We start from the raw sequence: 14,182 nt of genomic DNA, 5'->3' as shown, positions 1-14,182 counted from the left end.
AGGAGCTACCCACTCTTGGAAATGTGAAGGGGACCACATGCAATGCCACAGATTGAATATGGTTAGTCCCATGCAAAGCAAGTGCCTTACCTGATGTATTATCTCTATAGCTGCTGAATCACTAGACTTCTTTGTTGACCTCTGTGGTATATCATCCTCATGAAGAATACTTTAAATTTGAGGCATAATTCAAAAATCATATGTAAAAAGTTTGATATCTATTTTACCAAAACAGAATAGTCTAACATTGAGAGAGTTATCCTTAAGGAGAGGACTTGTTTTAAAACTATTAATTATCATATAATCAATAATGATGTATTCTTGAACATGCCCCATAAATAGCTATTTAAAAGGACTATGAAAGAAGTAGCACATTTCAAAAAACATTGAAAATTGAAAAGAAGAATAAGTTGGCTCTCTACGGGTCAATTTTAGAAGTTAGGTTGCAGATCTAAGTTAGAAGTAGAGACTGATGAGAGTGAAAAAGGCAAAGAACTTACCTAGTTTTGCCTTTGACATGATGGATGTGGGAACTAAGTCTTGGGTATGTTAAGTGCCATGTTTATGTTCACTCAGATGATGCTTCTGTCCACTTTTTTGGATTCTCAAATCTGTTGTTTTGGTCCCTTCCTGTAAAACAGTAGAACTGAGATGCAAATAGGTTCTGAATGATAGGGGCCAAGGTGTATTGAGAAAAGAATGTAGCCTTAGAAAAAGGACATTGATAAGGGCCATTTGCATTCCTTCAAATGGACCAGTTTGGCTTGGCCCAGTTTTATGTTATCTGTGGGGAAACGAGGGAAGTATATACAACGTTGTTATCCTGTTAACCTTGAGGTATGGCACCTAAGTGGAATGACTACCTCCTGCCCCTGCCCACTTGAAGATCACTATAAAAATGAGCTTCTTGCATTTCTTGAGGGTTTAGCTAATCTCTATTTTCTGAAGGGCCCCTATGGTGTCTTAGACAACAGAATGATAAAAATCAGGTTTTAGAGTTACATCTACATTGTGGAATCTCATAAAATATCATACAGATAGCATTTTGAAAATATGTGACTTGTTATTTTGTTATTGTCTTAATAAATAAATAAATACTTGAGAACATAGGGTACCATGGATCAGACTACAGTCCAGGTCTTAGAGCCTGTTCCCTGTCCCTTCACTAGTGTTCTTTATGCCCATTATAGCTGATTTTAAAAAATATCTTTGTCTAGTATGACTTTCTTATGGAGTAACTGCAGCTCACCCCCCCTTCCCCCCACACACCCCACCACCACTAGTGGTCTGCTAAATTAGGTTCCTGGCCCTGTTGATGACTTTTATTTAGTTTTTAATTGATTTTGATGGTAGGATGTTGGCTCCCAAGGAGAGTCAGAACCTGCAGTACTTAATCAACAGGGCCAGGCCATTTGAAAGGCCCAGTATTATGGCACTGTTCAGGTCCAGCAATGCTGGAGACCACCAAGGGCTACTCCCAGCAGTATCGAGAAGCCTCCAGTGCCACACCCAGTGGGGATGGGATGGAAAGTGGGCATGTGCTGGGGACCAAGTTCAGACCCTTGCTCATATAGGGTGTGGGCCCCAACTTGTTAACTTTAAGTAGCATAACAGATATATGCATAACAGATATCTCTGCTTCTCAGCGTTGTCTTATTTCTTTTTCAATTTGTATGACTTACTGGTAGGGCTTTTGCCCTGCACGAGGCCGACCTGGGTTCGATTCCTCCCCAAATTTCGAAGAGTATCTCGCCCGCACGGCAAAGCCTGGCAAGCTCCCTGTGGTGTATTTGATATGCCAAAAACAGTAACAGCAAGTCTCACAATGGAGATGTTACTGGCACCCACTTGAGCAAATCGGTGAACAACGAGAGGATAGTGCTACAGTGCTTCAGTAAAGATTCCAGATATAACCAAGTCAACGAGAGATAGCCCCTCTATGCTACCAAAGCTAGTTCTGTTTTAGTTCTTTTTGAAACCATATTCTTTAATATAGTTGGAGCAATAGTACAGCTGCAGGGCGTTTGCCTTGCACGAAGCCGACCTGGCTGACCCAGGTTAGATTCCTCCGCCCCTCTCGGAGAGCCCGGCAAGCTACCGAGAGTATCTTGCCAGCATGGCAAAGCCTGGCAAGCTATCCATGATGCGATCTATATGCCAAACACAGTAACAAGTGTTACAATGGAAATGTTACTGGGCCCACTCGAGCAAATCAATGAACAACAGGAGGACAGTGACAGTGACTGTGACAGTCACTTAAATATATTCTTTAGAAATTTATAAGGTGGCCTTAGTAAGAACAATGGTTGCATTTTTCTTACAGGGTGAATAAAGTGTCTTTGAGTATACACTGTCCCCTCACATAATCTTTGATGGTTGTTACATGATTTAGCTGTTACCTTTTAGTGAAGGAAAGTACATTCTTCTGATTACCTTTGTGTACTTATATTCTCCTGCCTTCCATGAATTGGAATCCTATAGGAACTTTGATATTCTTGTTTGGTTTTTGTCAGTTTGAAGTGTGGGTGTGGTGGTAATTACAATTAAAGAGCTGTTTTAAAAGATGTCTTGGGCTATTAGACCATTCCTTGGAGCTATGGGTTCTATTCTTCACTGTTTCTTTGCCTAATTTCTTCACTGGCGCCAGTGAAATTTATATCTGCCCAACTAGAATATGTACCTTTACCATTACATAACTTTACAATGACAATACTGTTTATGTTAGCATCAACTCTAATATAAGCAGTAAAATATTGTTTGGGTTAGCCTCTAGTCTAGCAAGAAAGAGTGGGGATTTTGCTTTTAAAAAGGTTAAACTGCATGTAAACAGTGTCACTGCTGCTTCTTTTAACTAACAGGGTGAACTTCAGTCAGAAGATACTTGAATATGGCTCACTTGGAACTCAATGTTGCTTTATAAGTGGAGAACAGTACTTAAGCTGGAAAAGAAATGTCCTTACTTTTCACCTTTAGTCTTCTGAGTTCCAGAGGTGTTAGTTTGATCATTACAGCAGTCCCAGTTCCAGGAAACTTGGGTCAAACCACACTTTCTTCAGTCAGTGCCTGAAACCCTTATTCCCTGAGAGACTCAGTGATGCGGCATCCCTGTGCCCTGAGTTTACTTTTAGCCTAAACAGGACGCTCTCAATTTCTTCTCTCCCTTCTCTGATGCCACATCTCTTGACAGCTATCAGTGTGTGGTCGTATCTGTTGAAAAGTTCCCCTTGAGCAAAATGATTTGTTCTAAATAAAGTTTACTGCTTACTTGGAAGAGGACAGTGCCCTCAAGATCTCAGTGATAACTCCAACTCTGGCTCCAGCAAACCCTACAGAACACTGTGGATTTACAGTGCTTTCAGAGTTGTCCCCATTGGTCAAGTGATCAAACAGTTATTACTCCTATACCATCAGACATTGTATATGAGCTTCAAGAATGTTGGAACCTGAGGGTGATTTATTTCTAAGCTTTGGTCACCTCAGCTCTCGGTTATCTAATCATCCTGCAAAGAAAGTAGAGCTGGGTGGTATACCAAGGACCTACCACAGCCACCACTGAACCCACAGAAACTGCTGGAAAGGTACTTTGGTTGCCCTTAAGAACTCTAAGCTGGCCAAGTCTTGATCAGCACTCAGATCACATGGTATCACCATCAGATTTCTATATCTGTTTTAGAGAAAATCAGTTTAAAAGGCAATGTAAACTTGGGTGAATTTAAGGGGAGCTTAGTAAAGTAAAGTAAAAGTAAAGGCCCTCCCGTTGATCGTCGATTTGCTCGAGCGGGCCCAGTAACGTCTCCATTGGAGACTTTGTTGTTACTGTGTCTGGCATATCGAATACTCTCGGTAGCTTGCCGGGCTCTCCGAGAGGGGCGGAGGAATCGAACTCGGGTCGGCCATGTTGGCCGCTTGTAAGGCGAACGCCCTACCCGCTGTGCTATCGCTCCAGCGATAGTTAAGGGGAGCTTAACTCAATGCAAAGTATGGAGAAAAAATATTTTAGTCTTTGGACTATTAACATGCTTTAACTAGTTGGAGAAAACAACAATGGATAATTTTACAGTTAAAGAATAATTTCTTTTATCCGCCCCTCTCGGAGAGCCCAGCAAGATACCGAGAGAATCTCGCCCGCACGGCAGAGCCTGGCAAGCTCCCCGTGACGTATTCAATATGCCAAACACAGTAACAACAAAGTCTCCAATGGAGACATTACTGGGCCCGCTCGAGCAATTTGGCTTCAAACTTTTAAATTTAGAAATTCCTTGGAAAAGGTTGTTGAGTTTAAAACACCTATTGGACTAACTTTCTTTTACACAGCTTTTATTCAATAAAGATTGTCATTTCTGGGAACATGATGCGATTAGTGTTACACCTGAATCCTTGTAACGATGAACATGTTCACACTGGGTTCTGTGAGTACTGAAACTCTTTTCATGTTCCAGATATTGATGAATGCAGCACCATTCCTGGAATCTGTGAAGGGGGAGAGTGTACAAATACGGTCAGCAGTTTCTTTTGTAAATGCCCCCCTGGTTTTTACACCTCTTCAGACGGAACCAGATGTATAGGTAGGTGCAATGGTGAATGGTGTGCATGATTTTTGTCATTTAGTTCCAGAATTAACTTCTTTCCAGCAACTTTCTTGAGAAGACACACAATTTCTTCCTTGAGATTGAATGTGCATTGATAGAAATCTGTAGAATATTTTAGCAACTCTAGAAGAAAGTTCAAGTATGAAGGTTCATGGTTTAATCTTTAGAAGGGAGTTTCTCTCTGATCCCTCCCAATCTCACTCTCTTGACAGCTCAATTTCTGCTTCTCACTCCCAATGAACCATTCATTTGTTTCCTCTGTGCATTTGATCAGAGATGTTATACTCAGGATATTCTTTCCAAATGAAGCACTACTTTGACTTTTTACTATGTATCTAAATCTTGGAAGATGTCTCCAATCAATATACTTGGAAGCAGTTTTTCCCTTATTTGAGAATATGCTTCTATAAGTGACGTTAGAAGGAAATTTTGTATGTGTTTTAATCTCCTAATTAAATTATAAGGTCTTCTTAGAGACTAAAAACTATAACTCATATCCTGGTGCTTTTCTGCACAATTTCTTGAATGTAATAGGGTTTAAGTAACTATCCAGTACCTACCAAATGAGTAATTCCTTATTGATTGAGCAGAGTGAGGAGGTCTGTGGCACAAGATCTTGGGGAAAGATGAACGGTACACGCAGGATTTTTCCTCTGTCATATAGTTTCAAAGAGACAGCTTTACTCCTCACGACGTGCCATGAATTTCTGGCCCAAGCTTAATTGCACTTGAAATGCTAAATTCCTTTTTGTGTAGTCACATATAGTAAAAGCTGAGGGAAGATGGTTACAGTTAAGTATCTAACTTTTCCTTAGTAACACCATTGGTGCATGAATTTCTAGCATCTGTCCACAGAAACTGGAGCTATAGTGGACAGGGTAAGATTCCTGTAGTTTCTTTTTCTCTTCAAATGACCCAAGTTAGCAATTGGTCTCCAACAGATTAGCTCAGTAGAGAGGTAGATGAGAAGTTCTTTCCTGGCCATTCAGTAATTAGATATTTTTTTAACCCTCTGGAAGTACAATGAAATGGTTACAATACATTTGTGTATCACATAATTTATAGTTTAAAATGTTTACTCTGAGACTGAGGAGATGGATCAAAGGGCAGAAGCATGCCCAAAGCCTCAGGTTCAATCCCTGGTATGGCCTCTCAAACCCTGAGTGTAGCCCTGGTATAGCCCCCAGTACCACCCAGCCTCAGCACTGAACCACTAGGCCCAGAGCTGGACCATATATTTTGAGGAGTGGTCCTTGCCCTGCCTGAACATTGTTTGGAAAGTATCCCCCCTCAAACTAAAGAATCTTCTCTTTTTTAACCATACTATTTACAAACAAAGAGGAAGAGAAACTGAAATCTGTGGGTCATCTCCTAGTTGTAAGGTTTATTAAGGGAATTTTATGACATCATGTTCAGTTGGAACTGGATTTGGGAAGAAGCTGAGGTTTGGAGACTTTCAATCAATGTGATCCAATTGTTTAAGCAGCTAATAAGTGAGGGAGCAGGAATCCCTGCTTCGGCTCAAGTCTACAGTCCAGACTTGTTGCATTGTTTCTTCCCAAGTGAATAGCAAATGCCATATGTTTCTACTCCTCACAGCCCAGGCCAGCTCCACTTCACCTCCCTGGAACTTCTCTGTGCCCATAATTAGCACCCTGTTACAGAAAACGATCCAAATGACATTTCTGTTTTCCCTGATGCTTGTATTTCTTGACATGTTAAACCACAGAGATCCCCCCAAAGTTATCCCTAATGTCAAGAAAATCCATGTAGTCTCCAACTTATAAAGAGAGCCAAGGTCTGTTAGTAAGTTGTTTGTAATTAGTTAATCTAACCAATATTATTTCTCTTAGAAAAACCCTAGTTGCAGACAGTGATGCATGGTATCTTCCTGTTAATCTCTTCTAACCATGAAATTCCAGTTTTTTTTTTTTTTACTTTTTGGGACTCTCAAACCACCTTAGTCTTAAAATTCTCTTGGTCCTACAAGCTCTCACAGTGTTATTTTATATTTTGGCCTGTGACCTTCCTTTGGCACTGTATAATATTCTGTATAGGGTCGATTCTTCACATTTTTGTGATCTGATTCATCAGTTCTGGGAAGTCCTAAAGTGACTCTATACCTAGCCTGGACCTTCAAGCTTCTTGTTCCTGGCTGTACACAATAGGATGAGCAGTTAGTTAGGCGAGATCTCTTAGGGAGTTAGAGTGACCTATTAGCACCCATATATTTAATAATTTTATAGATTCTTATTCCTGGGTTCTGAGATTGAGAGCCAGGTGGTTTGAAAGGAAAGGGATGCCTCTGACTTCTTTTCTGCCAGGTGTCTTAGCTGGGGCAAATAATAAATAGATGTGGGATGCAAATGTGCCTGCGTCCTCCTGTCTCCTGGCGTTTCCTGCATGCCTTAACATGCTTCTTTCTCAGCTTCCCTGCATCATCAGATTACCCTAAATCAACCATCTCCTCACTGTGAAAAGAGATCCAGAGCATGAGCAGGTCCTTCCCACTTCCTAGGACGTTGCTTTCTGATGAAGACTTGCACACTTGGAGATCAGGTCCTCTCAATGGTTCCCTGTCTTCACATTTTGTTTTCTTTAAAATTTAAAATTGCTTAATTTTGTGTATTTTTAAAACAAAGCTAATAAAATGCATTAAGCTTTTTACTCTGCAAGATAAGAAATGTGCAAAATGATTATTGTATGTGCAGGTGACATTTGCAAATCAGGAACACATCTTTGAGCATCCCTTAACCAAAATATGGCTGGTAATTTTATTCTGCACTAGTATTCACTATTTTGATTGAGTCCCTGATTCACTGTTTTGACATATAAGGCAACCAGCTAGACAGTGAACTAGTATTAATTTTCAAAATAATAGATATTTGCCCATGAAGAGTTGGCCATTGGCAGCTGTAGATCACAGCATTACTCTGAAGCCATGCTAAAACTTACATACACAAGGCTTTATTTAAGTGTTTACATTGAACTTTGACAATTAGATTCACTTCAAACTGGGATAGAAGCCAGTGTAGAAAATCTCATCTCTTCCCTTTCTTAACAGCCTTTGGTTTCTATGTGCAAAATATTTACTAATCCCTGAGTATGTACAGTTTGAGTGGATTTGAGGTTAAGCCAATGAGACTGTAGGAAGTCCCATTTCTCCCCCTTTACATGGGGGGGTAGTGTTCCCAGATTCACAGAGCACCACTTGTCTGTCCCCCTCTCTCCAGTCATTTGCTTTGGACCAGACGGGAGTAAAACTTGTTCTGTCTCTTTGCTGAGTCTTTACCTCCCACTGGATATACTGGAACTGAGACGATATAAAATTTCTGGGTAACACATTCATACTTGCTGGTTGTTTGAAGTAATTTTAAAAATCATAATCTTGTCTTTTTTAAAGCTGACCCATAATTCTTACTGATGGTTCACCTAGATTTGTATTAGCCTTCTTACACTTGATGCTAATGCGTTAAGTGTTTCTAAGTTAGCCTTGCTTTTAAATCTCTTTTTCTTCCTGTTAATTTCCTGAAGTTTGCAAGATTTGAAGGTATTGTTTCTCTTTGTTGTTGTTTTGTTTTGTTTGGGAGCCACATCTGACTGTGCTTAGGGCTCTCTCCCAACTCTGAATTCAGGGACTAATCCTGGTAGGATCTGGAGACCACACGGGCTGTTGGGATCAAACCTGGGTTGACTGTGTGCAATGCAGGTGCCCTACTCACCATACTATCACTCAGCCCTGAAGGCTTTTTTTTTTGTAATAAAGATGCAGATGAATGCAATTATAGATATGATCTCTTTGGAAAACCTTAATGTTTAATATGTAGACAAAAATCAGTTTGACTGAACAAAACTCTTCACTTGGACAGTAGAGTTTTTAAGGAGTGCTAGAGCACGTGCTGGCATATACATAATTCCAAGTTCGGTGCCTGACGGCACATGGTCTGCTAGTCTACCAGGTGTAGCCCTATTGACTCCCCTTAAGTTCTCTTAGATTTACAAAAGAAATTCCCACTTATATTCTGTTAAATGAGCATGATTAAATTATTGTTTATGTCTCAAACTTTATTTCAAGTAAACTGTGCAAAGGCATATTTTTCTTTCTTTCATTTTTTAAAAATTGAATCACTGTGAGATAGAGTTACAAAGCTTTCATGTTTGAGTTTCAGTCACACAATGATCAAACCCCATCCCTCCACCACTGCACATTTTCCACCACCAATGTCTCCAGTATCTGCCACCCCCCACGTCCCACCCCCCCCACCTCTATGATAAACAATTTCCCCCATACTCTCTCTCTACTTTTGGGTATTATGGTTTTCTATATAGATACCGAGAGACTATCACATTTGGTCCTTTATCTACTTTCAGCACACATGTCCCATCCCAAACGATCCCTCCAACCATCATTGACTTAGTGATCCCTTCTCTATTCCAGCTGCCTTCTCCCCCAGCTCATGAGGCAGCCTTCCAAGTATGGAGCAATATTCCTGCCCCTTGTCTCTACTGTCCTTGGGTATCAGTCTCATATTATGTTATGCAGGCACATTTTTCTAAAAAAGGGGGCCACTTTCAGCATATGTCAGGTCAATCAAGGTGTTTGAACTTAGCTCCTGCCTTCTCTATTTCCTCGTACTATTTCAAGGACTCAGGAATCATTTCGCTTCTCCTCAGTCATGGGCTCCTTTCTGGTAGCCGATCCAGTGTGTCAATGAGAGTCAGACATGAGGTAACCCAATAAAAGGGATCTTTAGAATGATGTTTTCCCTCATGGCTCTAAGAAGATCCCTTGCTGCCAAAAGAAAATCAATCCAGAACTCTTAGAGTGTGGGATTAATAACTTGAAGTCACAAACATTTTTGAACTCGTGAATAATTAGTGCTTTAGAAAGTCTGGTCATGCTCCAGGACAAAAAGGAACTCTTGGTCAACACGCAGTGGATCTCATGGTGAAGTAGCTCATTCCTTAAAATTAAAAAAAAAATTAAAAATATCATCTGTGTAACTCAGTTTCAACTGAAAAATAAGAAAGATCTTTTAGAAATAGAGTTGAAAGGGCAGACTTCAGGCTGTTGTTTTTAAGTATATTTAATCAATATTTTCCTAAAGTGACTTGATTGAAGTAGTTTGAAACCAAGGATAACACAGTTCCCTTCAGAGTAGACACAGGTCTTTATACCTAATTAACTGTCACCAACAGTGATTTTCTTAGTCTCTTTTTTCCTATAGCACATATGGTTGTAATCACTTGTTCCCACCTTGGGGATGGAATGTGGGACTTTGGCCAAGTGCACCAGCTCACAGGGGGCAAAAGGTGTGAGATGAGGGGATTTCTGGTGGAGCATTGTTCTGAGGAGTCTGTGTAGATGCCTTCCAGGATGCAGGAGTGTGATTTGCTCCTGCCAGGGCTCGCATGCAGAGTGTGGAACTGCTGGGCTGGTGAGAGGTGAGACAGGCTGAATCTCACTGATGTATGTGTGCTTCTTTGTACTCACAGATGTCCGCCCAGGATACTGTTATACGGGCCTGACAAATGGGCGCTGTTCTAACCAGATGCCACAGTCCATTACTAAGATGCAGTGTTGCTGTGACTCAGGCCGATGCTGGTCTCCAGGTGTCACTCTCGCCCCTGAGATGTGTCCAATCAGACAAACGGGTAAGACTGTTTCCAGTTTTCTACAGATATCTCAGCTCTACGTTCATAGGTCCAAAGGAATTGTGCCCAAAGCAGAGCTGGAGGCCAAGCAACTTGGATTCCAGGGACATTTCTTTACATGGTATATAGGGAATATAGAAATAAATATACTTACAAATAATACTGTAGTCAGATGCTGCTTTCTCCTTAGCTTTCTTATTTCCATTGAATAGCAATCTTTTGAGGAAGTACTTGTTTCCTCTTATTCCCACATATTTCTTTGGGGTCTCATATAGACCTCAGAAGCTCAAGAGAATGAAATTCAGCTCTTCTAGTGCCATTTGGGTGAGTTATTTTGGATACAATTTCCTGCTTCCCTAACATGGGGCTCCTCCCTCTTCCCTGTTGCCAAGTCCTATTGACTTTTGTTCTTCTCCATATCTCCTTTATCTGGCATATTCTTCTCATTTCCCTGTAAAGCTCATTTCCTTTAGTTTTAAGCTTTGCAGTAGCCTCTGAACTGGTTTCCATGGCACCCACATATATTTCCCAAAGCAAAAACTCATTGCAGTTCAGCTCAAAATAATTATGTCCTGGTAAGTTTTGTTCTGTGCGGAGAGAGAGGGACTTGGGGAGTGGGACAGTGGTGTAGTGAGGATGGGGAGGCCCTGAAACAATGGTGGAAAGAATCGGACATTATGGTGGACATTCTGGTGTGAGAATGTTGTGTGCATAAAATCCAATCATTTACATTATTTTAAAAATTAGAAATAATAGTGGCTAAAATAAAATAATAGCTATATCATTATATTAATAAGTATAACATGATGATGATGATGATGATGATGATATCTACGTATATGCAGAGGAAGGTGCCCAGAAAAGTTTCCCAGGATGAACTCAATCCAACTCCAATGGACCAAGCCATGCTATGTCTTAAAACTAAAATGTCACCACTTAGAATACCATTTAGAGTACTCAGATTCAGTACAGTTCATGTTTTAGTTCTGGTTGTTTATAGCAAGTTCAGTTTGTAGTTAAGGGATTAAACTTTCCTTGAATCCAGTATGTACATTTCTAAACTCAAATGTTCTTTTTGCTTAAAATTTCTCCCTAGTTCAGTTTCATACTCTCTCACCCTTGCCTGTTTTATGCCCTGTTATATTACTTCTTACTAAGAAATATGGCGAGTGTGCCAAGAGAATCACATTTTAAATACTCATTAACACAGCAATTGCAGAATTGGCTTGAAATCCTTCCTGGATTGAGGCCTTGAACAGAGAGGAAAGAACCCGAGTAGTTTAGCTGCCTAAAGACCTATGGAGCAGCAGTCTTGGTCCCCCATGTGACTTGACAGAGAGCAGCTCACCCAACTGTATCACTGAAAAAGGTACTGCCCTAAGGAAGCCTAGGACAAAGCATTCAGCTCAAGCATACTAAGTTGTAGGTAGGTATATTGATTGTTTCAGTATTCCAGTACCAATAATACAAAGCTGCAGGCTTAAATTATGGAGAATAGTGATAGAGAAAGGAGTATTTTTGGATTTCTTTTTTCACTTAATATATATATGTAAAATTGCATTATAACATTATTTCAGTTTCATTTTTATAAGTGGGCTGGAGCAATAGCACAGCAGGTAGGGAGTTTGCCTTGCACGCAGCCCACCAGGCCAACCTGAATTTGATTCCTTCACCTTCTATTCCTCCACCCCTCTCGGAGAGCCTGGCAAGCTACTGAGAGTATCTCGCTCACATGGCAAAGCCTGGCAAGCTCCTCGTGACATATTTGATATGCCAAACACAGTAACAACAAGTCTCACAATGTTACTGGGCCCACTCGAACAAATTGATGAACAACGGGAGGACAGTGACAGTGACAGTGACATTTTTATAAGCATCATTAAAAGTTAACATTTGTGTATACTGTGTTGTTTTCCAGTAAATGTATAATTCTAGCAGCTTCACAGAATATAATTGATCTTTTCAATCCAATTTTTCTACTCCCTCCCTTCTTCTTTCTCTTTTGGTACCAACTAAGCTTTTTGTTTTTCATAAGAAAAGTAATATCATCCCTGAGTTAAATGGAGATACAAAAGCTGGATATCAGTTAAACAAATTTATTCCCAAATTGTGGATTCTGAACTAAAATGGGCTCAAATAGAAAGTTTTTTTAAGATGAAGATGAATGGTGCTCAGTCCGATTCACTTTCCAAGAGAGATTAAGATGAATTTAATAGCATACTTAAAGTAATATGCTCACCTAATTAGCAGAAATCCTGATAAGCCAACCACTTTCCTACAAATCCTAAAAGACTAAGAAAAAGAAAGGGAAAACCAGTGATTGGAAACAAAGTGAGTTTCTGAATATAGTTGTCATTCAATTGAATCCAACATAACAAATGAATTCCTCTTGAGTGTTAAGCTCGGGATAGAACTTAGTTATAAGTGAGATATGATCTTTAAAGAGTGCAGTCTTAGCGATATAAATGTAGTAGAAAGAGTGTAGCCAGGAAATGATGGATATGTGATGTTTAGGTGGTAATTCTATGAGAGGAATCAGTGTGGTTTGACAAGAGGGATTGTGACTTTCTGATTCAGGAAGGCATAAGCACTAAATCCTTTCCAAATGAAGCCAAGGATCATGGAATCTCTGTGGGTTGAAATTCCAGGTAAATAAAAATTAAAAGCAGTAATTTAATTCCTTGAAAAGGTAAAACTTCACCTAAGTTCAATATGTCACCTATGATTGTGAAGCAAATAATAAGAGGGCATGGTTGCTAGGTATATTTATTCACACATAAATTTCCAAAATGATTTCATAAATTTGAAACAAGAAAACATTTCAGTAAGACATTATTTTATCTTAGAATTATTATTGTATTTTAGTTTATTTGCTCGAGTTTATAAGGAAAAGAAAAAATATTCTCCTCTAGTAGTGGAAAGAACTAATTTATGAAGTATCTATGGTAGAATATCATTTTAGCAATGATAATAAAATGAGCAGCCACTTGTGAAGAGGAAAAATAAATTTTAAAAATCACATTGGTTTACTTATAGAAGGATATTCTGATGAAATATGACTCTGTAGGAAACATGAATATGAACAGTTAAAATACTTTGATAGCCTGAATAATGTTTAAAAACACCTCTTCTGGAAACCCAGAAAATGTGTCAGAAGTTATCTAAAGATTATTTATTCTCATAAAGACTTGGAATTGTGAGAAATGTGTAATCTTCATGTGTAATGACCAAGTAAGATTTCAGAGAGAAATAGTCAATTACATCAAGAGGTAGAGGTTTGAGGAATTATTGCATAATATTATCACCAGACAAATCTCCTGCTCCAGGGGCTGCTCCCTCTCCATCAATTTGTTGTCTTTTGTAATAGGTGTTCCCCTGAGTTCAGACAGGAATTTTCCTCTTTTTACTTTCCACACTGTCCTTAGATGAGTACATCCAGACCTATAACTTTAAATATACCTGTTCCCTCAATTACACCAAAATTTATAGCCAGCCCTGAGCTTCTCTAGGTTGCAAACTCTCTTCTGCAAAAATCTCTACATCCCTATGGGGGGTGTTTGATTTCTCAAAACTCCTATATTCAACACAAAAATTTGCTTTACTCGCTAAACCTGTCCCCACCCGTTTCTCCCATTTCAGATAATGGTACCTACACCTAACCAATTTCTCACCCAGAAAATGAGAGGTCACCTCTTTATCTTGTTCCCCCTGGTCATTTTACCCAGAACTACCATCTTTCTTTAAAATATGATTCAGATTTGTACACTCTCTCCAATTACATCACTGCCTCTCTTGTCCAGCCATCAGTGTCGTGCCCTTGGCCTTTAGCAGTAGCTTGGCCTGTCTCCAGTACATTCTCCCAGGTTACCAACAATGATCTTCTGAATATGTTTATCTGATTATATCCAACCCGAACTGAAGACCTCTATTGACTTCTC

General features: G+C 39.6%; 1 protein-coding gene across 1 annotated transcript in view; it reads left to right on the top strand.

Annotated features, from left to right (window-relative positions):
- The window catches only part of FBN1 (fibrillin 1), a 255,857-nt gene that overhangs the window by 134,369 nt on the left and 107,306 nt on the right, over positions 1-14,182 (top strand). The window contains exons 8-9 of the mRNA XM_056135363.1: positions 4,440-4,565; positions 10,086-10,244. Of these exons, the coding sequence (XP_055991338.1) occupies positions 4,440-4,565; positions 10,086-10,244 (285 nt within the window). The remainder of the gene's footprint in view (positions 1-4,439; positions 4,566-10,085; positions 10,245-14,182) is intronic.

This window comes from Sorex fumeus, unplaced genomic scaffold (assembly GCF_029834395.1).
Source record: "Sorex fumeus unplaced genomic scaffold, SorFum_2.1 ptg000111l, whole genome shotgun sequence".
NCBI lineage: Eukaryota > Metazoa > Chordata > Mammalia > Eulipotyphla > Soricidae > Sorex > Sorex fumeus.
Note: the sequence above shows the minus strand (reverse complement) of the source record. Positions and strands in the feature narration are given on the sequence as shown.